A 13,697-nucleotide genomic window follows, 5' to 3' on the forward strand; every position below is an offset into this window, starting at 1 on the left:
CAATTTTTGATGCAGCTGTAGATAATCTGTCTTTGTATGTGTGTGAGTTCATTGAGAAATGTACCTTTTGGAACCTGGATCCTTTGAGACTGCACTGGCTAGATGGATCCTTGTCTCAGCTTCAGTGGAGGTGCAGTACCTGAAGCTGACATAGAGTCTGCTCTGGATGAAGCAGTATAGGGGCAGTACCTCACTTCCATTGACTGAAGTCACAGGGAAAATAGGGCCATCATAGTGAGTTCAGTCATTTCTGAGATGTCATACTTCTGATTTTTCAGAATGCTGCTATTGTTGTGGGCTGGCATGGTGGGTTGCTGCTGTACTTTGATGAAAAACCCAAGCTTAACTCCCAGTCCTATCAGTATGGAGCTTTTTTTTTTTTTTTTTAATATTGTTTTCCCAGTGTTTTGTCTGAGTTGCTGTTTTCCCATTAATTGATCAATACTGTGGAAACAAAAATATATTATTGAACCTGTGAAGAATTGGCAACTTGTTCAATATTTTTCTGCCTTTCACAAATTGAGAGAAAATGCATGAATGATTTTACATCTTTTAATGTGCTATTCCATTGTTTGTCAAAATTAGATAATACGTAGAATACCGTGTAGCTGGAGTGGTAATCTCGCAGAAAACAGTGAGCATCGAAGTGATTAGCTGCATTGAATCCCTCAGGCCCACATTACCCAGGCAGCTGGTTCAGAAGTGATAGTTTGTTGTGATTAGTCTTGTAATTAAACTGCAGAGGCTATGAATACATGAGTAATGAGTGGCACCCTGGATGTGAAAGGAGTTAATAAGTGGGCTGTCTATTTGGTGGCGCTTTGGGCTGAGAGGAACCTAAGCTTGACACATCCAGACAGAGTGGAGCAAACAGAAATATTGTCAACCCATCGTGTTTCCCTTGAAAGCCCTGCCCTCTACTTTCCTTTTATCAAAATTAAATGAAATTAATATTTTTGGAAGGAAACGACACATTTTGCAAAGTGCATGAAATATAGTTTAGTCAACAACTCAAGTAATGAATATATTAACATAAATTGATTTTAATCAATTTTTTATGGTAATTAAAATCAACATATTGACAGTGCATCCTCTAAATGACAGCAGGCATATTTGTAATGTGTCCATTTCCTTTTTCTGCTGATTCACAAATATAAAAAGCATTGTTATTTATACAGAGAAGATGCTCAAGTACTTTCCGGAACAAGGCCAGATTAAATAACCATTTCATATTCACATGAAGACAGGCCTCAGTCCAGCCCCAGGGAGAGAGCAGCACTTTCAGCATGAGATGATGCAGCCCCCTGCAGTTTTTTTCTTGTTGCAGCCTTGTGAATGTCAGCATGTTAGTACCTGTCTGACAGTTTTTTTGATATGTAGTAACAAGACTTTTCAAAGGCCTGGTGGCATTATCATATTACTTTGAACTCCAAAAATAAGACAAAAGCATAAAAAATGTCCTTCATTTCAGTGCTTGAGGGCCACACTTAGGCCTGCACTTGCCAAGATTGTACAGTTCATCATTCATCTGAATGTCAAAAGTTATTATCTGATTAACAAAAATATTTATTTGCTTCAGGGTATAACATAAATCATTCCACTTTTTCAAGTATCTTAGTAGCAAATGGCAGCACAGAAGCAAACAAAGTTAAAAGCACAATAATGACAACAAAAGTTTTTTTGATAATTTCAGCTCCATTTTATATTTGTGAGCAAACAGAAGTGTCATTAGAAAACTACACTGGGCCATTCTCAGTTGTTATTAAACTGTCTAGATATGCAGACAAGCATATTTTCTTAAAACATGCTTGGAAAATGAACCATAAGATCCACATTTTTAGTTATACTGGTATTTGTCCAGTTACAACACTGACAGAAAGCTGAAGCTGTATTACTCCGCATTTCAAAACACACGATTTTAACATTAACTAAAATATTTACACACAAGCTCTTATTTTATTGCTATTACTGTTCAATTATTATCTGATGCTATTACTATTAACTTGTAATTCTTTGTTTTTTTTAAATTAGTTTAAAACCTTTGCCATAGCTCAAAAGTTAGCTTTTTTAAAAAAAAAAGCAGATATGGTGAACATGTATTGCTCAACACAAAATCAATTTTAAAAAGCTATGCATAAGGTGTTGAATTCTGTACACACCACACTGTAAATGGATTTATAGCGACAGCAAATGTGATTTGGACGACAATGCAGGATTGGAAAAGAATTTAGTGTAAGAGCCAAAAATGTAGTACTTGCATTGTTGGCTGGTTCTGGTCTGGTCTGTTTATCTGGATGAAGAACGGTAGTAAAACACTGTAATATTAAGTCCAATTCCCTAACACTTAGTTACCAAACAAAGGCTTGAATGTCTCTTTGTAATTACTGTCATTAGGATAATTTAGAGAGCGTGTGGCACATGTTGCCGGAATGGGAGCATGGTTAATCTCTCTACCCACAGTGTCTTTCTCCATCAAATTCATGTTAGGTGCATATGTCTTAATTGAAATGACAGGTAATAGCATCTGTGAAGGCCGCATCACTTTTAGTCTTGGTGCAGCTGTGCTCACACAACTGTGCATGGAAATGTGTGGAGCCATGTGTGCGTGCGTGCGTGTGTGTGTGTGTGTGTGTGTGTGTGTGTGTGTGTGTGTGTGTGTATGTGTTACTGACATTTGAAAGATTCATGAAGTTCCACTCATAAGCTCAAGGACCCGCTTGCACAGACCCCTGTAGAATTATGATGTACAGCCCCAGCTCTTTGGTGCCCTAATCATAGGAATGATGAGATGCAATTGAAGTCAGGTAGCAGCATTGCAGTCTAATGTTTAGTGGCAGAGATGAAAGGATACACTGAAACTGTATGTGTGTTATTTTCTTTTTTTTTCTTGTACATTTAATACAAAACAAAGATTTAAAAGCAGCCTGCTTTTAAATCTATAACAGGACACATGGCTGTAGAGGAACAGTAAATATTAAAATATACATTTCTATTGTAAGTGAATTATATACTGAAATGCAGGCAATCTGCCTGTAGTTGGCCACCATCAGATTCATCAGCAACATGTCTCAAATGTGTTTCTAATGGTGTCCAAAGTGTACAGGAAAACATGAATGTGGTCGACGTTAACCCAGCAGGGCCGCTTACTCTGCATGCTGAGTGCTGCATCAGCACAGCCATGACGTGGCTGCAGAGGCACTAGAAACTAATTTAGACCTGTAGATGCATATGACATGCTACAGGATGGTTGTAGTTGATGTAACAGCACAGCTAAAATTCTTCTTCTTCCAGCTTAGAGGATCACCACCACAGATCAATTAATCACATTGTGGATTTGGCACAAGTTTTGCACTGGATGCCCTTCCTGACACAACCTCAGTCTTTGACGATAGCAGCCCCTGGTCTTCCAAGTTGGTCTCCCATCCAAGTACTAACCAGGCACAGCCTTGCTTAGCTTCTGAGATCAAACATTACTGGACACTTGCATTCCAGTGCGGCTGCTCAGCAAAAGCTCTAATAATGTGTTCAAGTTGATCTATGTATTTCTATATATTATTTTCAAATTTCTCACCACTGTAACTCAGTGTAATGCCAGTGCCATAGTACAGACAGTATATTCATTTGATGGGTACATTGCCACTGTGCATATATTGTGTTGTCTTGGTGTAGTATTTCGGTCTACAAATTGTAGGCACATCTCATGCATGCCAAAACTACTCTCATATTCACATTTTATTCAACTTTTTGAAGAAGCTTTGAAAAACCATGAAAAGAGCAAGCAGTAGAACTAGCTGTTGTGAGCAGTGTCACCTGGCAGCTCATTCAAGCTTAGAGGAATGTTACAGAAAGCCCAGAGCAGTGGAAACAGCTGGCAGTGCTGCTCAGTGACTTTCTGCCTCTGTCTTTACTCCGTCCCTGTAGACACCACCAGGGCCATTCTTACAGCATTTGTACAGCAAAACAATCATCACCCCCCTCCCCAGTGTTCTTGTCCTTCAGTATGGGGCCAATGCATGTGCTCTCGCTCTCTCTTTATCTCTCTTTATCTCTCTCTCCTTCACACACACAAGCACACACACACCTCACCTTCTGTTCAGTACAGTAAAACAGTAAAAATTTGTGCCAGCAGGCTGAGAGATGGCTTTCCAATTAAGTGGTCTTTTCTTTCACTAGAAGAGCTTCTTGATATTTGAAGGCAGTTTATGCTTGTGTGGGTGAGTGTGAGCGAGTGCGCCGTATGTGCGTGTGTGTAATGTGAGTCTGGAAGATTGAAACATTTCTTTGTAATTTACTGGCAATTGTAATGATTGACAGTACAGAACAGCACAGATCGGTGCTTCAAGAAAATGTCATGCTTCTTAGTCACTGAAAGGGTCACCTACACTCAATGGTGAAAGAATCGTGCTGATGGTGCCTCAGCATCATGTAGCTGTATATCATTCATTTAGATATGTACAATAATCATATGCATAGTCAGAGTGAATATTTACCTATTTCTGGTTTGTATTAACTCTTATATTAAATAATTATTAGTCATCATCAGGAGAAACATTCCTGTGATATTGCACATGTGCATGATGATCTGTCATCATCCTTTGTAACTGCTTCTCTCTTGCTCTTTACCCTTTAGCCTATTTAAGTGTGGCAGAATCTCAATGGCACTCACAATGGAAAATATCTATAAAAGCCAAGTGTATGAATAATCAGTGAGACACCCTTAATCCATTTTTAAAGAAGGGAATATTAACGCACTAACAACTGTATCTGCCCAGCATGCTGCAGATGATTTCAGATCTGCAAAAAGCCTCCTCTGTCAGACTGGAGCTTCAGAGAGCGTTAGGGGATCACTCTGTACTCTCTGTCACCATGACAACGCCAGTTCCGTGTCCGAGTGGGTGTACACACTTCATTTAGTAATCCTTAGCGACCAACATCGGGAAAGCTGTGTGCATGCTGAGAGGGTCCAGACTAGCAATCTCACCAAAGTACACATAATTACTGGAAATGTGATCAGTCTTGTGGGTACTGTGGAATTAGAGTTTGAGTGGCAGTGGACAGCGTATATTGGTACACAGTACATATAGTTTTGGGAAGTAATTTGGCTTTCACCTGAACAGGTAGAGTGGTACTGGTTTGATTTCTACATTTCACTTAGTTCACTCAGGTGTATATGATACAGACACTGTGTTGGCACAGCGGTGTCATTGTTTTAAGCCCAGCCGTGGTAAAATGCTATTTTAAGTTATAGAACATTGTTTAAAATTTTTTATCTTTCATTAATCCTTTATCTCCTGTCTGTTTCTGATTGTTCCTGTGGTTTTGTATTTCTAAGTTACAGTAGGCGAGGAGAGACATAACTATTTAAATCTACTTCACAGTTATAGCCACTTTGTTGATGTGGGTGGATCCTTATCTGACAAATATCATAAGATGCCGCTCTGACACACTGACGGTGACTTACATGTGAAAATGAAGGAATAGGAAATGATGGTGAGGTCTTTAAATCAAGATGTCAGCGCTCATTTTTTTTTTTTTTTTTTTTTTTTTCCATGGGCCATTGAACACTAAACAAACAGCTTCGGGGCTGACAAAAGAGAGACATGTTGTCTCAGTTCACAATGACTCACACTTATTTGCTGTCATGTTAAGATGTGGAAGCATTCATTAATTAAAGCCAGCATGGAGAGAAATGTTAAAGGGTTGGCGCTTTATTGTGCCTGGTTGGCAATGCAAAACAATGTTTAACAAAAGCATGAAATTACAGAGAAACAAGTTCATTGTAGAACATGGTCTTAATGAAAGTTTAACTCCTCATATTGCTGCCGTTAGTACAGCTACTGCAACTACAACTGCAAATACTACTATTACGATTTCTACTACTACTGCTACCACTACCACCAATGATAATATTAAATGCATCTGCAACTCTCAACATCTTGTGCTTCATGAAGTTGTAGCCTATATGTGTTGTAATGTGTACTAGCACAAAACTGCCACTGATGTCACAGTTTGTGTTGTCTGCCAACTGTTTGACATCACAGATTGGTTTGTGGATGAAAGTGAAACATTACTAAAAAGCTCCAACACTGCAGATATCAATAAAGCAATAGATTTCATTTCTATCTCCTTCAGTGTTGAATTAGCCTTTAAATCATACTCCCTGTTTTGTGATCTTGTTCTGCTTTTTGTTTTTTTGTTGTTGTTGTTTTTTGGCTCAAAACAACAACAACAACAAATCCAATAATAATGGCACACAGTCCAGAGATTTCAATGCAAGCTGTGTTACTTTATTGATCTTCTATCTTCTTTCAATTTGCTCTGATGCGTTACATTGTAAAAAGTGTCTCTAAATCAAGTCTCATAAAAAGAGACAGTTGTTGCACAATACCGGGCATCTTCTCAATTTAAGAAATCCAATGGTTTCATGCTCCAGCCAGCTGCAATTCACTTTCCTCAGAGACAATTTTCATAATAGAGCCAGTATTCTTTTTGATGGTGCTTTTACCGAAATTATATGCAAAGAACTTTTTTTCTTAATTAGGAAACTATATACAGTATGATAGTATGCATAAATTATATCAGCATTTTCATTGTGCTGATTCACCCTTAACGATGGGAATTAGTGACTGAGCTACATCTTGACTTTAAAATAAGTCGAAACAACTCAGCCAACACTGTATAATCACTGTGATCTCACAGATGAGCCTCCAGCCACCCTCAATTAAAAAATGGTATAACCCAAGTCATTTATGTATTGTTGATTCTTAAGTTTTGGATTATTATCGGCAGCCTCTATTGATTTATACTGGACCTAAATGAGACTCCTATACCCCCATAACTCTTTGGTTCAAACAGTGTTGATACTGCACCTCCAGATTTGTTGGAGAGAAAGGGGGTATTCAGGAGCAGTCACACTGCATGTTCAAGTATTTTCAGCTTTTTTGGATTGTTATTATGTGGAATGGTAAAGCAGCCTCAAAGTCACTACAGGCAAGTAAAAATGAAAGATTGATTATGCTGTGAAGTGCTAGTCCCTCTCTGAAATAGCACAGCACTTCTCTCTAAATGAAGTCTAGATATTTCAAAAGACTTTTTAGTTGCTAAGAAAGTGGCATCTTTGAAGTCAGCATGTCCCTGTGGTAGTTATTCCTCTGCTCTCCCAGTGCTGAGGAATATTTTAGTAGGCTTGTCTAAGAGGTTCACACACATACACCATGGTTGGCATGTTAAGGGGGGTCAGTTTGTGCCCAGTCTGTCTTGGACAGTGCAGAAAATTATTGACCACTTGAGATGTCTCAATCAAGATTTCTTTTTTTGTTTGGCTTTTATTTTCTTGCTCCTGATCTCAGCCTTTTGCTATGAAAAACATTTCAGATATTGAGCCTCTATCTGATATTTATAACGCACTACATAATGCAGCTGCACAGTGCACGGTAAAGACCATGTAATTTGGAGGAATATGTAAAGACATGCTTAACATCTGAATAGGTCTACACTGAGAAAATATGCATTGAAATTTTCTTTTGAAGGATTCCTATAGGTTTTTTTTTTAATGCCTTTACATATTTTCTGTATTATTCTTGAATCATACAGGGTTTTGACGTTTTCACTTCATCTGTAGAATGAATATAGTACCCATGTATAATTGTTAGCCGACAGTGACACTTTGAGGTGCAACGTGCCTGCAAAAATCACTGAAAAAGAGGCAGTACAGTTTAATTTTTTTCAGCTGGAACATATTTGCTTGTTTGGTGTGTCCTCATAGAAACTGATGGCTGATTGGATTTCATATCAGCCAGTGAAAATATATCTTCATCAGCCACAATACAATGCAGATTTGCTGTGGGGATCCCTGCAGTCATTACATTAGTTCAAGTGGATCAACTATCAATTCTGTAACAAGTATATTACATAATAAATTACATAATAATATAACATAACACTTGCGTAATGTACAGTATCTCTCCCATCTACATTGACTGGCTTATTGTTTTGGCAATGTAATGTGTGGCTATTGCGCAGTAATGTTAAATAGTAATATTAATTCTATATAATTATTGATCATTATTATTATTATTATTACAATAACTGCTTTCACCAGTGTCTTTATACTAACATACAAAAGTGGCAGAGTAGTTTACAGTATTAGGAATTGAGAACAACACTGTAACATCCAGTATTTAAATTCTTTATGCTTCAAATGAAGATTTGCATGTGAAAGTTACACTTGCATTTCTGTTATTAAAGCACTCTATTGCTTTAGAGCACCTTTGCCTTTACACAGTGTTTGCCCCATTCTTCTCCAGTGTCCATTGCTGTTAGAAATATGACGCTCTATTCAACAAGCCAAAGGAAAAGATAAGTCACACACTGGCGCTCAGTGTATTCAGACAAAGGACAGATCCATTCTAACTTTGCGCCTCTATAATTGTGTCTAATGTAATGCATTTTTTCTTTCAAGGTTGACTGAGCTCAAACAACAGTAGAAACATGAACAATGGTCTCTGTACCATACACAAGTATTAAGTTGGTTTTTGCTTGAATGGGATTTGAGTGAATGTGACCAAATAATTTGTTGGCATGGTTTATTCCTAACAAAAAAGATGAAAACAATTTTCATCTGCTGCCTGTTTCCCTATTTCAGTGCTTTTTTGTATTGATTTTTAAGAACTGATGGGAGAAATGTGTGCTAATGATGGCACATTAGGTGCCTAGAATGGCCAGCATAATGCATGCACTGTGGCATATTACCTCCATTTAGGATGAAAAAGATTGAACAGATTGTCAACAATTAAAAGACTCCACTGCATCCTTGATAGACTTAAAGGTAGTTTATTGCACACCCATGCTGTGTGGTCACACTAACACAGGACATTTACAATTATGATGAGGAAAATGTTTTTCTCTTGAGAATTGCAAAATGTATATAATAAAAATGTTTTCACAGTATCGTCACACCAGGATACTGTAGATGATGTCAGTCAACATTAGTCTGATTATGGGATTTAACTTCACTGTTAGAACAACTGTTAGAAAAATAAAACTCAGGATTATTTGTGCTTTGTTTTGTTGTTCTATCTGTTTGCTTTACTATATACTCCAGGGGGGAAGAAAGCAAGGTTTGAATGGCAATCATCAGTCTTTGCTGGTGCAATTGTGTTATTGACCTTGTTGCCCCAAGCAAGAGACCACAATGAACAAATCCAGTGGAGATGTTGGTGGAAATACTGCTGAAAAACATTGCTGGGTTGGAAGCTCAGCAACTACTCGTGAAGTTGAAGGAAGTGCAGTGGGGATTCTGTGATGTGTGTGTGCAATAGAAAAGTCTAGTCCTTAATGACTTATTCTGTATGCTCAGAGCAACCTGTGTTTAGTAATTTAACCTTTACAGGTTTTCAGGCTTTCCGTTCCCCAAACAGCAGCAAATTTTATTAAGTTTTTTTTTTTCTAATTTTTAACCTGACCACGTGTGTATAACGTTTGGTGTGAAGATTTGAAATTTTCTAACACAGTGATTAATGTCCTCTTGATATACTAAACGAGAGTTTCCCCATTCATCAGGATATTTTTGTTGATGTCTTTTCACCCAACATCATCTCCACAATCAAGCAGCCCCCCTGAAGTGCAACTGACCACTAGCAATCTTTTTAACCACTGTAAGATAGAGATTAATGTGACTCTTGGATGAAGGTTACACATAGATAATGGTATACATGTGTCGGCACGTGCTAAGAAACAGTGATACACTGAGACGTGTCTGTCAGCTATTGGAGACAAATAATGATAAATAAATAAAGGGTTTTACCAGGAGAAAAAGGACCATGATAATGATGGATTATCTGCTAGAGCTTTTCAAATTCATACTGTGAAGAGCATACTTGTATACAATGTATTGAAATACACTCAACTATTTTCTTTGCAATAAGGTATTTTAGAAGGAGCCATACACTCAAGCAAAGAGTATCTTTGAAGTAAAACCTTGCTATATTGAATATATATATTTGCTACAGTTACTGAACTAATAATAGTATATAGATTTGTATGTTACAGTCTCTGGAAAAGACTGCACTCGGCTTTTTTCAGCACATGCTCAGAAAATTACAACTCAATAAAGGCCCTATAATTTTCCAGCAGCTTAATGGCGCGTAACACCTCATTGGAAATAATCATTGCATATTATTGGACATCATAAATTACTGTCTTTTCCTTTGAACAATGTAAATAACCTCAGTTCCTTCAAAGTCAAAGGGTGTAGAGGTCAGTTGTCCATACGTTCACAGAGATACTGAAGCAGCTGTCAAAGTGTTTTAGAGCTCTACAACAACTGTCCTTCCTGTAATATTCTTCCTGAGTTACAAATTGAAATATGTCTTTCACCTTACAGAAACACAGCTGTATAAATATTTATTTGATGTGGAAGTCTTGTGGATACGAGTGGAGACATCGGTACTAGTGAGATAAGAACTGTTTAAATTTTCATGAATTCACCAGTTGTCTGGTTTTTGGCGCTTGCCCACACTCTAATTGGCATATTGCCGTTCTTGTAGTGAAGAACTCCATGAATTATGCACGAAAAACAACTTACCACGTGTCCCATTATAACCACATTGTGCTATGCAATTTTCGGCATGCTATTCTGGAAAAAGACAATACTTCAGACAGCTCCATTCTCATTATATCCCAACCTCAGCTTAGCTGGGGATCACCCAAACTCTTTTTCGTACTGCTTCCCAAACACAAAAATCTCACCTCTTAAGGAACACCAGTGAATGCCATTTGATTATAGTGATTCCACGGCATTTTATCATCCTGACCCATTAAGAAACTAGACATACAGCTGAGAACTAAATTGAATCTATAAATGATTTATGGTCGGTTGGAGTAGTACTGTAATATAACTTCCATTTATTCTGTGAGAAAGTGCGTCTAAGTGTTCTACATTAAAAGTAAATGGTGAGGTTAGGTATGAAAACACATGGGGTGACTACATTTCAATGCACAGACTGTGCTGTGTTTTTCTTGCATGCCCTCCCCTGACCTGGCCTGAGGTCTTATCATTCATACTTCGACATAATTGTATAATATAGTGCACAAGAATGCGGACCTGTTGTGTTAAACTGCAAATGTATGAGTCCTAGCTGATTTGTATTTAATGATGCATGAACTGAGATTTACCAGTCAATACTGCCGAATGAAGTAAAAGACAGCTGAAACTGTGTGTTTTTGAAAAACACTCATCAATCATGGCTTCTTTGACATTTTTGAGAAGCTATCATGTATGGAGCATGTTTATATACACAGTGTAGTCATGTGTAGTTTTAGTGCGCCATTGAAATCCTGGGTGAGTTAATCCGTGTAAATGCACCGGCTGTGCTCAACCTCTCTGGAATGCTCTGTGGGTGATGGCTTTACTTCTTGATGTTGACCTGTCTTGTCCACTACTGAGACGGCCAAGGGTAATCAGGCAGAATGCAGAAGATTATGTTTCTGTCAAGTCACTGCTTAGATTGTCTTATTTTGCTGTCATCACTCCTATTGAATCACTCCTTAATTGGGTCCTATGATTCAATTAAGAAGCTGCATTCCTCAGTCTGGCCAGGCCAGACACAGAGGCCAGTGATTGACAGGTAAAAACATTACTATGCAAAGGGAAAGAGGGTACAAAGGGTGATATGAATGTTTGAGTAGAATGCATAAAAGAAGTTTGTAATTGATTTTGCTTCTGAGCTTTCATTTGCTGAATAAATGCGTTTATTTCAGGCGGTGGGTTGTTACCACTTTCCCCCATTGTCTCACTGTGAAAGCAAACTTCATTATGCTTTGTATTTCACAATGACTCGACTGCCCAGCTGCATGGCAGACATCTAAAAGATTTTGCAGCATTGTACTCATTCTTACACTACATGGAACTACTAGTAACACTGCCAAACCATGTAACCTTGCTTAAAACTGGGCTGTGCTGAAATGAGCTGTGTATGTTGTTCCCTTCTGACAGATGTGATCCACACCGTGGGCCCGGTGGCCAGAGGTCATGTGGGCTCTACCGAGAACAGTGACCTCGCCTCCTGCTACGAGAACTCCCTCAAGCTGATGGAGGAGAATGGCTTGAGCACTGTGGTGAGTAGTGTGTGCTACCATGCTTGCACTCATGTGAGGAGAAATGTGTCTGTTCTTGCTCGGCTTGAAAGAAAGAAATTATATGCTTCTGTGTTTTTGTTTGACAGTGAGTAAGCCTTCAGTGAGAAACGCTGTGTCTGAAAATTTTAGGAAATTTGGAAAAGGTACAAGAACAAAAGGATTTAGCATCTTTCATTTTAGATACAGTTCTGAGAAGCCTTAATCTTCTTTATTTAAACAAAAGCAACAGAGAACACAACAAAATGGTAATGTTTCATGTTTGTCAAATGAAGGCTTTTCATGTAGACTACTTTGGCTTGTGATTAAATGAAAGGCAGGCCTTTGTACCCAACTGTTCATATTTCCACATTGAACAACTATACAGTTTTTCCCTCGTCACTGTTTTGGAAGCTTCTTTTAGTAACTGTGACCTTTCTTAAATTCAACAAAGTCGATGTTGATGTAGATCTGTTGTTTATTGTTTTTTTTATTTTCGAGAAATAAATGTCTAGCACCAAAAAGTAATTTCAGGTGTTTTGATGTAAGTATGTGCAGTTGAAGAAGCATTTTCATCTTTAAAAACCCTGTAAAAGCACAGCACCTTTAGTGAATGTGGCAGAGTCATAAGGGCTTTGGACAAGACAGTGCCCAAACAATCCACACCCTGCAGCAGTTGATCATTCAAACACTATTTCTAGGCTTCTAGCTCTGTCATGGACCATGTCAGTCTGGTCTGTGTGAAATATGGATTGGCCCTGCCCACAGAAGGTAAACAAATCAGTATCACAGCAAATGGCCACAAATCACATTTTCTGCACCAACCTACTGCCCTGCAGGCTCATCAAAGGCCAATCAATGGAAGTACTTGCCAACAGAGAGGAGAGACAAAGATGAGTGCTAGTTTCATTAAAGATGATTGTGACAAATTCCTCTCGCTCTGTTGATGACTTATTGTGAGTGTGACAGTCATCTCTAGGTAGCAATTAAATAGATTGTGAAGCCAAATGACTGAAGTAGTAAGTGCTCTGAAGTTATTTCAAAATCAGCAGCGTGCCTGCTGAGTTTTAAACTTCCCTAATAACAGTTGTACCTAAGATATGATGAGCCAGAAGCATGACATTACTTTGTCATTACCACAATAGAGTAATTCTGGTGGGTTTGAGGCTTCATGGGCAGAAGCAGCGTCAACTCCAAACCACTAGGCCTCTCAAGACTCATTACAGGAAAACTTCACCAGCTTGTCTGCTTTCTTCCACAAACATCCCAAGCTTTGCTTTGTTTCTGGCACATTCCAAAGATTTATTTAGTTTAGGCCTATCTCTTGATTTATTTATCCAATAATCCATATATTTATAAGAAACAGAGTTTCTGTTTTCCCTGGGAGCACAGGCTGGATCCTGTCTAATGTATTTATACAGCTGCTCTGTGTTGAGCAAGCCTTCAGTGAAAACAGTGGTGTTCTGTGATTGACTGGCCTTGTAGGATGAGCTCAGCCCTCACATTATCTAAACCACAGTCCGTTTCGTCTCTCCTTGCTGCAAGGGCAACAGAAAGCCTTTTTACCAAAAGCAAACGGGAAA

The 13,697-nt window shown here is 38.3% G+C and overlaps 1 protein-coding gene across 2 annotated transcripts in view; it reads left to right on the forward strand.

Annotated features, from left to right (window-relative positions):
- macrod2 (mono-ADP ribosylhydrolase 2) overlaps positions 1-13,697 on the forward strand; it is a 370,378-nt gene that overhangs the window by 240,292 nt on the left and 116,389 nt on the right. For both annotated transcript variants that reach the window (XM_026308573.2, XM_026308574.2), the window contains exon 6: positions 11,996-12,117. In XM_026308573.2, coding sequence (XP_026164358.1) covers positions 11,996-12,117 — 122 coding nt within the window. The remainder of the gene's footprint in view (positions 1-11,995; positions 12,118-13,697) is intronic.

This window comes from Mastacembelus armatus, chromosome 15 (assembly GCF_900324485.2).
Source record: "Mastacembelus armatus chromosome 15, fMasArm1.2, whole genome shotgun sequence".
Lineage (NCBI taxonomy): Eukaryota > Metazoa > Chordata > Actinopteri > Synbranchiformes > Mastacembelidae > Mastacembelus > Mastacembelus armatus.